Consider the following 15,142-nt stretch of genomic DNA (forward strand, 5'->3'; position numbering starts at 1 on the left):
ATGCCTTTTAAAACTGCACAATTTCACCTTTTAAAATTGTATAGTGTTTGGTACTTTAAGAGCACAAACTGTATCATTGGTTTAAGGCTACCTTAAAATAGCATAAGACAGACAGACCATACAGACCATTCCAAACTAAAGCATAATAAACTTAGCTGCAAACAAACAAGCCTTTGTAACTGAATAGTAGAGCAAACATTAGTATATATCTAACCAGCCTAATCCCCACCACCACCTTTTTTTTTTTTTTTTGGTTTGTTCTGTCATTGTTCTCAGAGAATATCTGTTAAAACTCTCCTAAGATTTACCAATAGCACTTAAAAGTATTGCAGCATACCAACCACTATGCAAAGCAAATGACCTCAGAGATGAAAGATTCCATGTTTTGATCATAACACAGCAGTCACCGGCTGTTAGATTTTCTCCATTGGAGATTTTAGCCTGATGGCTTCTGACTGACACAGAGCTGAGATTAATTCATGGCATTTCCATGGCTCATCTGAACTTGACACAACTCATTAACATTCTGTCATATCTCCATAAATCCTGTGAGGCTGAAGGCAAAGGGAAACAATAGGAACGAGTTTCCTTCTCAAATAACCAAGCTTGAGGTGAAAAAGCCAACCTTAATTTCTAATCACTATGGGCATTAGTTTTAATTAGCAATTTTCTGCATATAAGTATAGTATCAAATTGTACTTTACTGTAAAAGCTCCTCAGTAACTAGATATGTGCTTAGCATCAAATGTCTAATACCTATGGCCTTATTGTCACCCCAGATATTTGCCAATGTGCACACAACACATTACCTGTGATGATTCTGATTACCTGTGGTACTTTCTTAGTGCTTTAATGAAGTACTAACACAAATTAGTCCATCTTTCACAGCCAGAGAACAAGCATATTCTAAGCTACACCTTGTTCAGAAAATACTCCAGAGAAAAAAATGTTTTCTGAATCTTGAATATGTGAGTTCTTCTTCTCTGAAAAAATCCTAATTAAACCAAAAAGGATTATAGAATTAATTGTTGCAGACTTCTCTGTAAATGATTTTGTCAAGATTTCTGGCAAATCTCTATCAGTAATAATACAAATATAATAATAAATATAAAAGTAGGAATTTTCTTGACCTTACTGGATAGATAGGCTAAACTTCTGTGGTTTTTGTTTGTTTGTTTGTTTTTGTTTGTTTGTTATTTTAAGAAAAAATAAAAAGAAAATAAGCTGTCTCTTCCTGTGACTTCTGCATAGCAAGTGAATCTAGAATCATTTTGTTCACCTCACCCTTCAGTTTACAACTCCACAGTTTGCCTTTTACTTCCAACTTTGCACTCTTCCATCCAGGCACTATCAGGATCCTGCAGCAACGATTTTCTCCTTGTTGTACTTATGGATTGTTCTCCTGCCCTTGCACCCATGAATCCTGAGACAGTGCTGTATCTATTAAATGAGGTTTCCCTATGGGGTAGTGATTGCCACTCACGAGAGAAAAAAAAAAGTCTTTAATTCTTTTTCCTATTCCTTGTTTTACAACTTTCAATTCATAACTGAACTAAGGGGAGAGGGGACACAACAACAAAAACAACTGCAGTACATGGTGAATAAAATTATAGGTAATAAACACTTGAATTATTATATACAAAAAATATACATACAAAAAGTTAAAAACTGGTCAGTATTGAGTTCTTGCCTTTGACCACAGTGTGTTCCAATAATAATAAGATGATCTTAAGCAGGGAAAAACAAATAAAATAAAAACAGTAGGAAGATCAAGAAGATCCTGATGAAACACAATTAGTTTCTAACTTCTATTGTAAAAGTTATAGGGGAAAATATGCTGTACTGAAGAGGATGTTTAGTTCAGGGAACCTGTATTACTTCTGTTCCTGGCTGGTCATTTTTCCCGCTAATCTTTTGTGTTTTGATAGTTTAATATAAAAAGAAAACCTCACCTTTAGGTTCAATGTATCCAATCAGCTATTGGATATTCCAAAAAAATAAAATTCTGCATGTTGCCACCGGCCAGCTGCATCCCTTGCACAACACTTTCTAACTCATAGTTGATGAGGTCTTTGTCCCTTTCACACAAACTATTCCTTAACCAGACTTCACTGTTTTGGAGACTACATAGTATTTACCATGCACCCAAAGACATATTTCAAAGACACATTTCAATGTTGCTTTTCCTTTTCAGTCCTCTGTCAAGGTTAATGGCACAAAACAAGGGAGACATATACAATATAACAAGACAATATAAAGATGTTTTTAGTAATGTCAAATAAGTGAAACACAATATGAAAAAAATTATAATTTCCTTTAAGGAGTGAAATTCAGCTTTCTCCTCCCCTCTCCTTTCTTTTATTTAATTTTTTTTTTTTTTTGATGAGCAGTTCACTATGGAATTATAATTTTCTCATTTCTCTAAGAACTTCTTAAAGTTCTTAGACTCTCAACTCTCCAGCAGTCAAGAACTGTTTTTAAGAATATTACTTAAAAACTTTAATTTTTCCAAATTTTTCCTATGCTAAATACAGATAACGATTGTCTGAAAAGACAAAATCAAGACAGATGTGCTCAACATATGGTGATCAAGGTAATTATTTACAGAGCAATAATTATAATGTGAACTTTGAATTTTTGTTCTACATCCTTTTTGGTTTTGCTTCATTAGTTCTGATGACATATTTGGGTATGAATTATCATATCAATTACGTGCCTATGTTTTCAAATAACAGCCATCCCCAAATATCATTATTAATGTTAAAGAATTTACCATACCACTACCCAGCTTCTCTCAAATTTAAAATGGAACAAGCTGTTCTATCCTCCATTTCTCAAGTCATTATTTTCAGTTAATTAACGTAATTACAGGTTCAAATGCATATACCTCCTCCTTACAACTCATCAGCCTACATGTGGTTGGCCCAGATGTGTATTCTATGAGAAACTGGTGGTTTGGATCTCCAGCAATTCACAGGTATTCTGCTGAAAGGGGTCATTGTAAACTGTATTGTACCCCATTCTTGTATCAGGATGAATCTAGTAATTTCCATACGAAATCATCATGTTTTACTTTAGACAGCAAATACACAAGATGGAGTATTAGAGCTTCTGTCATCTAAACCATGGGAATTTGGGGAAAAAAGAGGAGAAAATAAAACATTTCACAGTTTTAATTCAACAAAATTCTGCTCAGTATTCCCTGCAGTAATTTGGAGGCCTCATGCTCCCATTCTGTTCTATAAGTCAAGAGAGACAGAGAGAGAGAGAATGAGGAAACAGCACAACCAAATTGCAAATGATGTGAAACATCACAACAGCAATTCATTTCAGTGTTGCCAGCAAACCGCGATCTTTATGGATCATTTAAGTTCACTTTTTATCGGTCCTTTTAAATATATAGTTAGTTTCATTAAACTTGGAAAACCAAGAAGTAACGGCTCCCATCAGTGATCTGATAAATAGTATTTTGACAAGGAATAACAACTAGTCACATTTTGTTGGAAACTGAAATACTACACACATAAAAGCAACACTAGGAAAGTCTTAGCAGAGTAATAATATTTTTTATTTTTTTTAATGCAGTGATATCATTTATCAGAAATGCATATATGTATATATGTATATATACATATATATAAACTAAGCTGAACTTAACTCTAACTACAGGTGTTTGTTTGCTTTTTCATACTACAGTAGTTAATTATTAATTGACAGCTGAATTCACCAGACCCTTCCTTGGGGAAACATGTACTGTCCACCCCTGGCAAAATTGCATGGATAACAGTAGCTAGTAAGACATTAAAGAAAGTCTATACCATCTGAAAAGGAATTATTCTCAAACTAATCAAGATGATGACCACCATAAGCCAAATTAAACAATAAGCAATGAATTGCAAAGTCTGCTTTCAAGCTAATGAGGAGTCAGCTTGCAAAGAATTAGCATGAAAAATTTGAAATAGTGAAGAGAGTGGAAACAGCAGCAGCCAAAACTTGATTTTGTTATTCCAAAAGTTGCTTTGCTGGTTAAACAGACCTGCACAGACCGGAGCATCCTCCTCACTGGACGCTACAAGCAGTCCACATCCAACTGGTGAGATGACAATTGAGGTGCTATGAGGGGGCTGATTTCTCATGGCTTATGTATAAGTGGATTGTAGGCAGTGGCATGGATACATGTAAAGCTGGAACAGCCATGTCTCCAAACTGGAATAGTGTACAAAAATTGTCTTCGCAAAAGGGGGAACACATTTGTACCCTGCACATTCTCTGGCAGAGGAGGTGCATATGTATTACTCTAGAAAGGGAGCTGTTAGAATCTTTGGACATTGCTTATACAAGAGCATTTAAAAAATTGTACCTATTTATTAATATTTTATAACTTGATTCATCTGTTGTGTTGACAATGCTGGCCCTGTTTATCCTCAGTTAATTACATGTCAATAATAAATCAGTAAACTGCTTCAATACTGAGAACTGGGCGTTTTTTTCCTGTGGTTATCCATATATGGCTAAACTCAAACTGTGCAAGAGACAGTCAAGTACCTGAAAAACTTTACTCACGTAGTATGATCAGTTGATGGGCAGTGTTCTTCTTCCCCAGGATATAGATTTGCTCCACTTCCAAGTTCCCACTTAAATATATTTGTGTCATGGATGGAATCTATTCTTGAATTTTGTTCAAAGGCTGGTTGATACCATCCGCACAGGGTTTTATCCTCAAAATTGCAGACTTCCATGGCTTTAGAGATGAACAGTGAATAATACTTCATGTTTATATAAAAATAGGGAATCATTAATTTACATTATGATAAAATAAATAACCTGGCAATAAAAATATTCGATTTAAAGTATACAGTGTATGCTTACTCACTACGAATATGCATAGTTTTTCCCTCTACAGATAAAATACCAATGATGACCTTGAGGTCTCTTCCAACCTAGAAAAATTCTGTGATTCTGTGATTCTGTGATATTTTCCATATTCTTTTCTAAGGCACAGATTATTCTTTTAATAATACTGTAGTTCTTTTGCACGTTGGTACCTAACATCATATGTATTCTGACCAGATTTCAGGCTATTCAAATAATCTGTTGATTATTTGCGATTATATGCGATACACACTGGAATGTGTGTAAAATTCATCAGCTATGTATCTGATGTGATTCTGTATTATTATTTCGTCAGCCTAATACACTGATGACATTAGCAACCCATTGCATATTGGATACAAAATCCTCCACAGAAACTCTGAAAAAAAAAAAAAATCTTTGTTTCAAGCAGTCCCTGAAATACCTGAAAGTTACACGATAATGCAGCTATTTGGCATTGGTGTCAAGTACTGAATAGTTATCTTAATAAATAAATATGCAGCTGCTTGTGCCTCAGTTTTTTCGATTTCCAGAGCAACTGGACAGGAAAAGTAGGATCACTACCAACTGTTCCTCCAATGAATCCCCCTGAAAGAATGTTTAGATGAAAAAACAAACAAACAAACAAACAAACAAACAAAAAAAAACCACGAACAAACTGATTTTTGTTTTGCTACTTATTGAATACTTATTCTCTAGTACACACTTCCTGAATATTCTGCAGAAATTTTGATTACAGATGATAATAGACTGAGGAGTGAGTTTTAATTTATAGCTTTTATATTTCCATTAATGAAGCAAACTACAACCAGTGTGGTTACTCATATAAAGATGTGATGTTTCTTGAGACTGACGAGTGACATAGTATTAAGGTTTCTTTCTTTCTTTCTGTTTCTTTCTTCCTTCCTTCCTTCTTTCCTTCCCTTCCTCCCTTCTTCCTTCCTTCCTTTCTTTTTAAATTGCTTTAAAAACATTGTTTCAAATGCCTCTGAGAAAGATAACACCTTCCTGAGAACAGATTTCTGCCCTTAATCAGGACATACTTAACTCCTATTCCAGCATTGTCATTTGAGTGATAAATTGCCATCATTGCTATAGTGATTGGAGACTTCAGACAGAGCAAATATATGAAAGTGTATTCTCCCCAGTACTTATCTCTCTCAGAAGGAAAGGATGTTTTGTGAAACAATGTAAATTTCTCAGGAAAAAAAAAATCTTCTATACAAAGGGCCTTGCACATATTTTTCAGTGCAGTTTTTCAAAGGTTGGTGTTTTTGCACTCTATAAGAAATTACCCATCTGACATTTATATCATGGATTAATTCATGTAAGAAATAGACAGACGGGAGCCTAATGATACTTTTCCTAGTTGAGTCTTCAGCCCTGAAAGAAGTGATTGGAGTTTCTACACCATGTGTAATGAATGCAGAGTTTTGATCATCAGTGAGAATACGTTAGCTTGCAAAGACAGATGAGGTCAATGTCTCTAGATGTCTGTCCTTCTCATTAGTCATCTTCCGAACAACAGTAATTTCAACTATTGTGCTTTAAGGGAAAACAAAGTCTTTCACAGTTTCTTTTCTCCTAAAATGCTGTAGTGGGAACAGCCTTAACTCAAAAGCAACCAGAAAATGTCTTAGACCTCAGTGGACAACAGACAGTGTCTGGTGAACCTGTTCATTGTCCCAGCTTCACTATTCCCATCTGACTGTTCAATGAGCTTTGGGAATTTCAAGGCTGGGATTTGCTGACGTTTATGTGAGTATGCCACTCCACATACTCTAGCCTAACAGCTGGCATATACAGCAGGGTTAAATGTATTATCTTTCTGACCTAGGAGTCAGTAACTCTAGGGTAACTCTAGGTTCCTCTGCCAATTCAAGGTTTACAACTTATTTGGATGCAGAACAAAATCAGAGTTGTCAAATAAACAAAGAGGTGATGGCATAACTGAATTTCACAATCTCTGCTGCTTAAAATACTTTGGGGGGGGGGGGTAGGGGGGTGGAGAGTCAATGAAGTAAGAAATGGACCCAAGTCTCCTAGATATGTGACCCAAATATAAGACTATAGAATTATTCTCTCTTCAAGTCTGGCTATTGAACATTCAAATTATAAATGTATCATTTAGTTTGAGAAACTGTGTTCACTTAAAAAAAAATAAATAAAATTTTTTCACTTTGGTAGTAAGTTGAATTGGAATATAAAATACCATGTCTAAATCAGCCCATTAGAAAGCAGAAAGTGCATATCTCACATTTGCTTATTAAACGCAAAATGTTACTCTTTTTCTGGGGAAAATCATGTTAAAAAATAACACCTAGATAATATTATCAAATGTCAAAGGTAAAGAAACAGGTGTTAAGCAATATATTGAATAGCCACAAACTAATAAGATAACAAATAGAAGATTTAGTACACTCACCACAATCTGATTCATCAGACATATCAGAGCAGTCAGGTCTAAAATCACACCTCTGGATCATCTGAATGCAATGTCCAGAGGCTCTACAGACAAACTCATTCTCTGTGCAGTTGTTCATAGGGAGTGTCGCAGGAACTGAAGTTCCTGATAGAGTTGTAGATATTGTTGGCAAGTTTCCTTTAAGAAATGAACAAATTTCTGAGAAACAGAACCAAGGCACATACGTTTTTAACAACTTCTACACTTACCACTCACATCCTTTCTCAAGGATAAAGTTTTACTGGAAACAAGCCTGGGTGGTCATGTTGAATGTCTTAAATAACTCCCATTGGGAAGTGAATTGAATGTGTAATGGCTGGATTTCCTCAGTGGAAAGTGCTACATTGCCAACTACCGTTTAGCCAACTACCGTTTGTAAAATCCTCTACACTTGTAGGAATTTATTTATGCCTCTTACATTTCTTTCAAATTTAAATGAAATTGGTCAGTCATTTCAAAAACTGTCACAGAGACTGAAAGAACAATCAGAAAAAATTAATTTGTGAAGAAAAACTAACAGATTATTAGATTAAAATGGTCTTTTTTCAACACAACAATTACTGCAACTGACTGTGGAAATTACTATATAATTTCCTTAACTTTAAATTTCATCATTGAAAAAAATAGTTTTTCCCAGTAGAAGAATTGAGGTTATCGGCTTGTCCCACTACTTCTTTTCTGTTTCATTCACACTCATTACCATATCTTTTAAGTCCATTGTCTTTGTCTTTTATTCTTTACTATGCAAACTATGCACCTTTCTTCAGACTAACTCCCATTTCTTGGAAACCTTTGCTATCATTGTCCATAAAAAGAATTTTCATTATACAATTCCTTGTTTAAATCCAATCATTATTGAAATCATTAGCTGTAGTGCACAAAGCACTACAGTAATAGTAATACAATAAAGTAATACACCTGAGTTAATTAAAAAGTACATGTGAAGACTTTGATATAAAATGTATCTGGGACAGCAAAGATTTTTTTCCCCCCTTAAGGCATAGAGCACCAAGACTGATAATGAGGGAGGAGGAAAAACTTTTTGAATGAATAATTAAATGATATAATAAATAGATCTACAACTCATACTAGCATCAAGGACTGTATTGGTCAGAAATTTTTAAATACAGATGGAACATTCAGGTCCCTGCTCCTGCTCCCACTCCACTGGAACAAGAGAAGACTTTTTCAAACACCATAACCTTCGGAATGGAATTAACTCATTTCCCTCATTTGAAATAACCCATTTTGTAAAATTTATGAAACACCACTTTGTCTAGAGCAAATATCATTTAATAGCTTATATTTCAGGAATTCAAATGATTCATCAAAACTGTATGCTCAAGTTTCTACATCTTTAATGTTACTTATGATTGACTACCATCAGAGGCTATCAAGCCCATCCATGGTCTGTATTTCTGTATCTAGTTACAAGTGGGACAATACCAGCTGGGCTGCCAGTACTTAATTCAAGGGTTCAGGAATGAGATGTGACTGCCCAGTTTTTTGTCCCTGGTCCAACTCATTAAATCTGGTGGAAAGTGTTATAGTTATTGACTGCTTTGCCTACTATTCCCACAGTCTCTTTAAATCTTTTTTGTTTGTTTGGATTTTTTATGGTGTGGAGGAAGTAGAGGTAGTAAAATAGAAAAAGAAGGATTGTGAAATGTGTCAAAAATTACTCCAAATACTGTGTAAAAAGCACAAAGGTTTTTTCCTATTCAGTAGTCTACTATTACAGTTGACCAGTTTAGTTTCATTTTTGCACAAAAAATAAACATTTTTTTCTCATTTTTGAACTTTGAAACTCTAATACACTTTGTACTTTGCAATTTTCTTGTTTATTTTTATATTTATGTATAACTCATTTGAAAATATGTAGAGATTTTTGCAAGGTTTTCTTCCTCAAATATAAAGCATTGTACAATAATTGTGTATTTGAAATTTGTTCTGAATTGCAATTTACATGCAAAATTTTATAATAAATATCATTGCACACTGTATAGACATGGCAAAATTTGAGTTACTTATCTGCAAAGAAATATGCCACAAATATTCCTACTAGACCTAATTATGTATCTAAAAGAATTTTTAGAATAGCAGAATAAAACACATCTGCACCAAGATGTTTTAGACTTAGTGCTAAGATACTGATATTTAGAAGAAAAAAACTTGTTCTCAGTTGTTCTGCAGCCTTTTTATGACTGTAGCTGCAGCTAATAGTCCTCCTAAAACCCCTTCTGTGACAGAGGTAATGTTCTACAATTCTGTAGGCATTGTACTAGGTAGCAATGACTTCTGAGAACAAGCTGCCCTATCATCAGAAATGTGCTGTAGAGTGAGACCAATTGACACTGTAACATTAAAAATTATTCAGGAGAGAAGGAAGGCCGTATGAAACTGATTTTGCTAAATGAAAGGTCAGTTTGCTTGTACACAGTAAAGTTTGTTTTTCCTTTTAGGAATCAAAAATCCAAAGAGAATGGAAGCTCCATACCTGTTAAGCACTTGTTAAAGCAGGTTTATTTAGGACCTTATGAGCACAGCAGAAACTATTTCCTGTTAATGCCTAGATATGAGGTAGGAAGGAAAGGAACAAGTCTAAATTTCCTTGTCAGATGTGATTAGTTTGATCTGGTTTTGTTTCTCCAGTAGCAATACTTACGAACGATGGAAAACAATCAGCACAGATAAGAGATTTACATGTAACTTTAATTCTGCTCTTACCATTATAAAGAGTACAGCCTAGAAAGGACATGTCATCAAGTCCAATATCTCCAGTGAAGCCATCTCCTACTGTACCTTTCACCAAGATCTGGGGAAAAAGCAATTACAAAAACATTTTTCAGTATATAGTAGACTTCCACTTCTCATTAAATATTTCATATTGATAGAACATTTGCCATGTTTCATACTTAAAATTAGATTAAAATTGTTCTATGGGATATATTCTATTTAGTGACACTTTACAGAAGAGACTAATTATTATCAGCTTTCACTGGTGGTCACATTAATCATGGTAAACCATAACACTTGCTGGCTTTACAATCATGTAAATCCACTGAAACATCATTGTGATATAAAATGATGGTAAGACATTATCATAAGTGGCACATTACGATTAGCTCCTTTGGTACTTATTGTAGTAACATTAATCATGATTAATTATCATAATGTTCATGTGAATACATTATATACCCTTATACAAATCTCACTGTGATGAAAACAATTAAACAGGCTATAGATGTGCTCTGGAACACTTTAAAGAAAAATGTTCTACAAATTTATTAGAATTTCCAATGCTATATATGCTTATTTTCTCATTAATGTCTACTGAGGAGGAATAGGAGATGTTAGTATTTCTGAATTACTCTCTGGATGACTGAATAAGCCTCGTTTCTTCTGGCTGGTATTGAACTATAAAAATCCAAGCAGGTGATTATGAAAAGATTTAGTGATAATTTCCTTGATGTAACTAATTTATAAAACCCATAAAAGAAGAAAAATGTCCTCCTAAAAACACACTTCAAAAAATATTTTAGCTGATCCACTGGACTTCAAATATTAAAATTGCTTCTTTGCTTTTTATTTTGAAAAATGCTTTTGTGTCACCTTCCCCACCCACATAAACATTCATGCTACTACAAGAAGATAGATATATGTCCCTTACTATGGATATGCTGCAGATTACTTAATTTAGGATAAAACATCTAAAGTGAACAATGTAAAATGACTGTATTACTTATTACAGGTTTCATCTAGTATGAGATTCTTACTTTTCCCTCAGAATATCCACTTTTTTTTTCATGTTTAACTAATTAACTGTTTTAATGGTTAACTATTTGCCAACATAAATAGCACAAAAATGCTTAGAAACAGAAACAATCAAGATATCTATTATCTAGAAATGTCATGCATGAAACTTTATTATTCCAAAATGACAACATTCCCTTCAGTTTAATTTTGACTGTCATACACACAGGATCTTAACTAAAATCTTGACTTTATTTTTAAGCATGAGTTACTATCCACTCATAATTAAATTAACTGTGAGCTAAAATTCAGTCTTAGAGGCAGAGTGTTTGTTAAACTTATCTGTATAGTTATTACTAGGACAAAAGCAAGGTCCATAAAACTACACTATTTTTCAAGTAGCATTGTGCTGAACTCTGACTAATGTGAATCAGTAGGTTGAGATTCTCTCCCCATCTTTGTCCCTGTGCACATCTCTCCATCCACAACATTCACACATTCTGAGGATATGCTCATCTATCATCTTCTACCAACCTTTACCTGTAGGAGGTAGCATTCCTGCATCTTACATAGCAATACTTAGTGACAAAAGTGGCATTCCACAGCTTACTGTAGAAGTAACACAATTTAGAAAACCTCTTTATTGTTATGATGATGATTATTGTTACATTACATAGCATTACATAGCTGTCCGCTTCCCCCCCACCCCCTTTTTTTTTGGTCTTTCATTATTTATTTATTTGCTCAAAGAGCCTGACACTTGGTCATATAGCATGAATTCAGTTAGTGAGAGAGAAAAATACAACATATAGGTATATATTCAATAGATATTCATCAACGAAGGAATAGAACTAGATATTCCTTAACTTTGAGTACATTCAGGCATAGAAGTAGAGTTCTAATCAACATAAGGGAGGCATAATCTATATGAAATTTATGATTTCTTTATAGATTTTAGAAATGAGGACCATATTGTATTGCATTTGATAGCTTACAATTGAAAATAGTATCAATTTATGATCTAGTTATGCAGTATAAAACTTCTGTCTGCACTGTGGTTAAACATTGACCACTTAAATTAATTTGCCTGCTGAAATTCTGCAAACTTCATAAGCTATTATTAAACAACCTCCAGGAAACTCATCTACCATGAAGCTCATTTCACATCTCATTTATAATTTGAATGAGGATAAATTGTTCCCAATTTCTCCAGCTTTCAGAATTTTAGAGATCCAGTCTGAATCCACTGAAAGTTTGATTCACTAAAAAGGTGGCAAAACATATGTTACATAAAAGAAGTGAAAATACTCCAGAAGGAGCAAAATTTCACTTTGGAATGACACTTAGTGTACAAAAAGAGGATGATTTTTTTATATATTTTGAATAAAGAACATTATGACAAATGTTAATAGAATAATTATGTGTGACATCGTTCTGTATAAGTGTTCCATTTACACAGTAATGCTCATTTCTGTCACTAGCCCTCTGAAGGTTAACAAAATTAAACCTGGATTTCCATGCAAACATAGTTTTAAGTAGAATTGAATTCATTGCAAAATCTGCAAGGTGCTGAAAATTCTAGATATCTGACTGTGTAGGAAATACTGATCTTAGTTCTGAAGTACTTAACTAGTCATGTAGCCAAACAGTATCTCAGGTTTGTCATAGGAAGTGTCAACTGTGTTACTTAGTGATTTTATTAGAAGTTAGAACTTGCTAATTTTAATTAGGGTTATTATTATTATTTCTGATAAGAAAACGTAGTTTACTTTGAAGAACAGAGAACAACCACACAAGTATATAATAGTACAAATAAATTACAAATATTTTGTCATAACTTACTGAAAGCAAATGCAGGATAGAAATTAGTTTATTTCAGAAATAGGCAATGAAATGCATATGAATCTATATTTTAGTGCTATGCATATACGAAGGAAAACATTTCATGCCATCAAGAAAACTAAACAATTTCTTAAGAGATGATAGAATTTTTGTAATTACAGGTAATGGACAAACTGTAGAGCCATCCATTCCATGAAATCTGTAACGAAATTTCATCCTTCATAAATCCTTGTAATGAAGATATCTTCATGTAATATACAAGTCACAATAAGTCTTCACTTTATGACCATTTTTTCAAGAATAAGTAGAATGATATCTCAACAAGTACAGTGAGAAGGGAAACTATTTAACAAATGAAGACAAATTCTCAGAATAATTGTGATAAAATCTGTGAAATTTAGATTTAATTTTGACTTCTTAAATTATTAGTTTATAGTTTCTTTGATAAGTGATTCTGAACATGTTAATTTTTTCCTTTCTTGTTTTGTTTGTCTGTTTCATCTGCCGTCAAAGAAGTCTGCTCTGCAGGGCCTGAGACCTTTGATCCCAAACGTTTGATCTAAGCTTCCAGTAGTTGCATTCTAAATATGTGGCACTGAACTCTTCTGTTCCTTCCATGCATGGTGTTCCTTGAAAGAAGTGCACTGGCAATAAAGGGTGTCACAGTACGTTGTATTAACCCTGGGAGGATTAATGACCAGGCAGTCAGGGCTATAGGTATAATGTGTACTTCTACCCCTTAAAACAGGCACAAGTAGAAAAAGCTCATCAGTTGGAAAAAACGTCAGCCTTATGTAACTACAACATTCCAACACTACAAGTACAGAAGATTGAGATTCTATTGACCATATTCAATAGCCTGTCAGTCCTTTCCTTTTGTTTCCATGAAAGACACATTAGAAATGATTACTTCAAAATTTTCAAAGTTGAATTTTCAATGTCTTTTTCATGCAAGGTTCCAAATTCATTCTTATAAATGATCTTAAGGATATATACAACAAATATTGTGACAAATCTTGTGACAGATACTTGATGCTTTACAGTGCTTGGTTTTACAAGATACTAACACCAGCTCTGATCCAGTACAGCACTTTATCATGCTTCATTATTGCTTGTGCTCATTTACTTATTGTTAGCTTATTGCTTCATGCTTGTTAACCCTCATGCTACTTTCTGATGTTTTTCCAAGCATTTCCCTAAAGTACAGGGAAGTATTGCATTTCTATCATTTTCCTGGCCACTCGTTGGTGCCATTGGAACTGCTCACATTTGTAATAAGTGTTTACATATAGTGGAACTCACTACGTTGCTGTATTAAAGCTTCCTTCCATTGTACAAATCTTCCTTCAAGATAAAATATCCTGTTTCCACTGTATAATATTAACATTGGAAGGATTATTGCAGATGTAATATACATATGTATATATATATATATACATATATAGTAAATTCCTAAAATTTTGAGAGAATCTAGTTTAATGAAAGAGCATGGTTAGCCTGCCCACTTGGGAGACATCTATCTGCTAATTATAATGCTAAAACTAAACTTAAATTGGTTTAAATACAAAGTTAGTTTTGACTTCATCTACAAAGATTTAGAGAAGACTCCTCTAACTAAAAAAAAAAAAAAAAAGCCTTAATGAGATTATTTTCAAAAGCAATCGAGATTGTAAATATGAAGTGCTTAAAAATAAAAACCACACATGCACAAAAAAGTAAAACACAGCTCTTCCTTCCCCCCCCAAACAAACAAGATGACATAAACCCACACAACTGCCCCGCAAATAAAACTCATCACAGAAAAACACAAGCACACCAAACAAAAAAATAAACTTCAACAAAATCAAAACAACAGCAAAAAAAACACACCACAAACACAAGCTTCCCTCGCTCAATCTGCATATCACTTTTAATTTCAATTAATTTATTATCCATGCCTTTTTTTTTTTTTTTAAAGCTGGCAACAGGGGCTTAAAATTGTGAAAAATGCATATGTACCCTTTAGGTATTCCACTTGTTAATAACATTTAAAATGTTAATGTTTTATTTTCCTAAAGAGGATGGATGATGTTTTTTTTTAATTACTTAAAATTTGCTAAATAGTGAAAATACTTGGTAATGATATACTGAAAAGCAATACTAAAACATGTATGGCTAACTGGTCAAGGCCAAATTTAGTTACATACATATGTATATATACACACACACACC

At 33.6% G+C, this 15,142-nt stretch overlaps 1 protein-coding gene across 1 annotated transcript in view; it reads right to left on the bottom strand.

The window, feature by feature from the left end:
• MALRD1 (MAM and LDL receptor class A domain containing 1) overlaps positions 1-15,142 on the bottom strand; it is a 253,692-nt gene that overhangs the window by 169,550 nt on the left and 69,000 nt on the right. The window contains exons 18-20 of the mRNA XM_032182284.1: positions 10,064-10,151; positions 7,298-7,474; positions 4,564-4,741 (exon numbers count right to left, since the gene is read on the bottom strand). Coding sequence (XP_032038175.1) covers positions 4,564-4,741; positions 7,298-7,474; positions 10,064-10,151 — 443 coding nt within the window. The remainder of the gene's footprint in view (positions 1-4,563; positions 4,742-7,297; positions 7,475-10,063; positions 10,152-15,142) is intronic.

Source organism: Aythya fuligula, chromosome 2 (assembly GCF_009819795.1).
Source record: "Aythya fuligula isolate bAytFul2 chromosome 2, bAytFul2.pri, whole genome shotgun sequence".
Taxonomy (NCBI): domain Eukaryota; kingdom Metazoa; phylum Chordata; class Aves; order Anseriformes; family Anatidae; genus Aythya; species Aythya fuligula.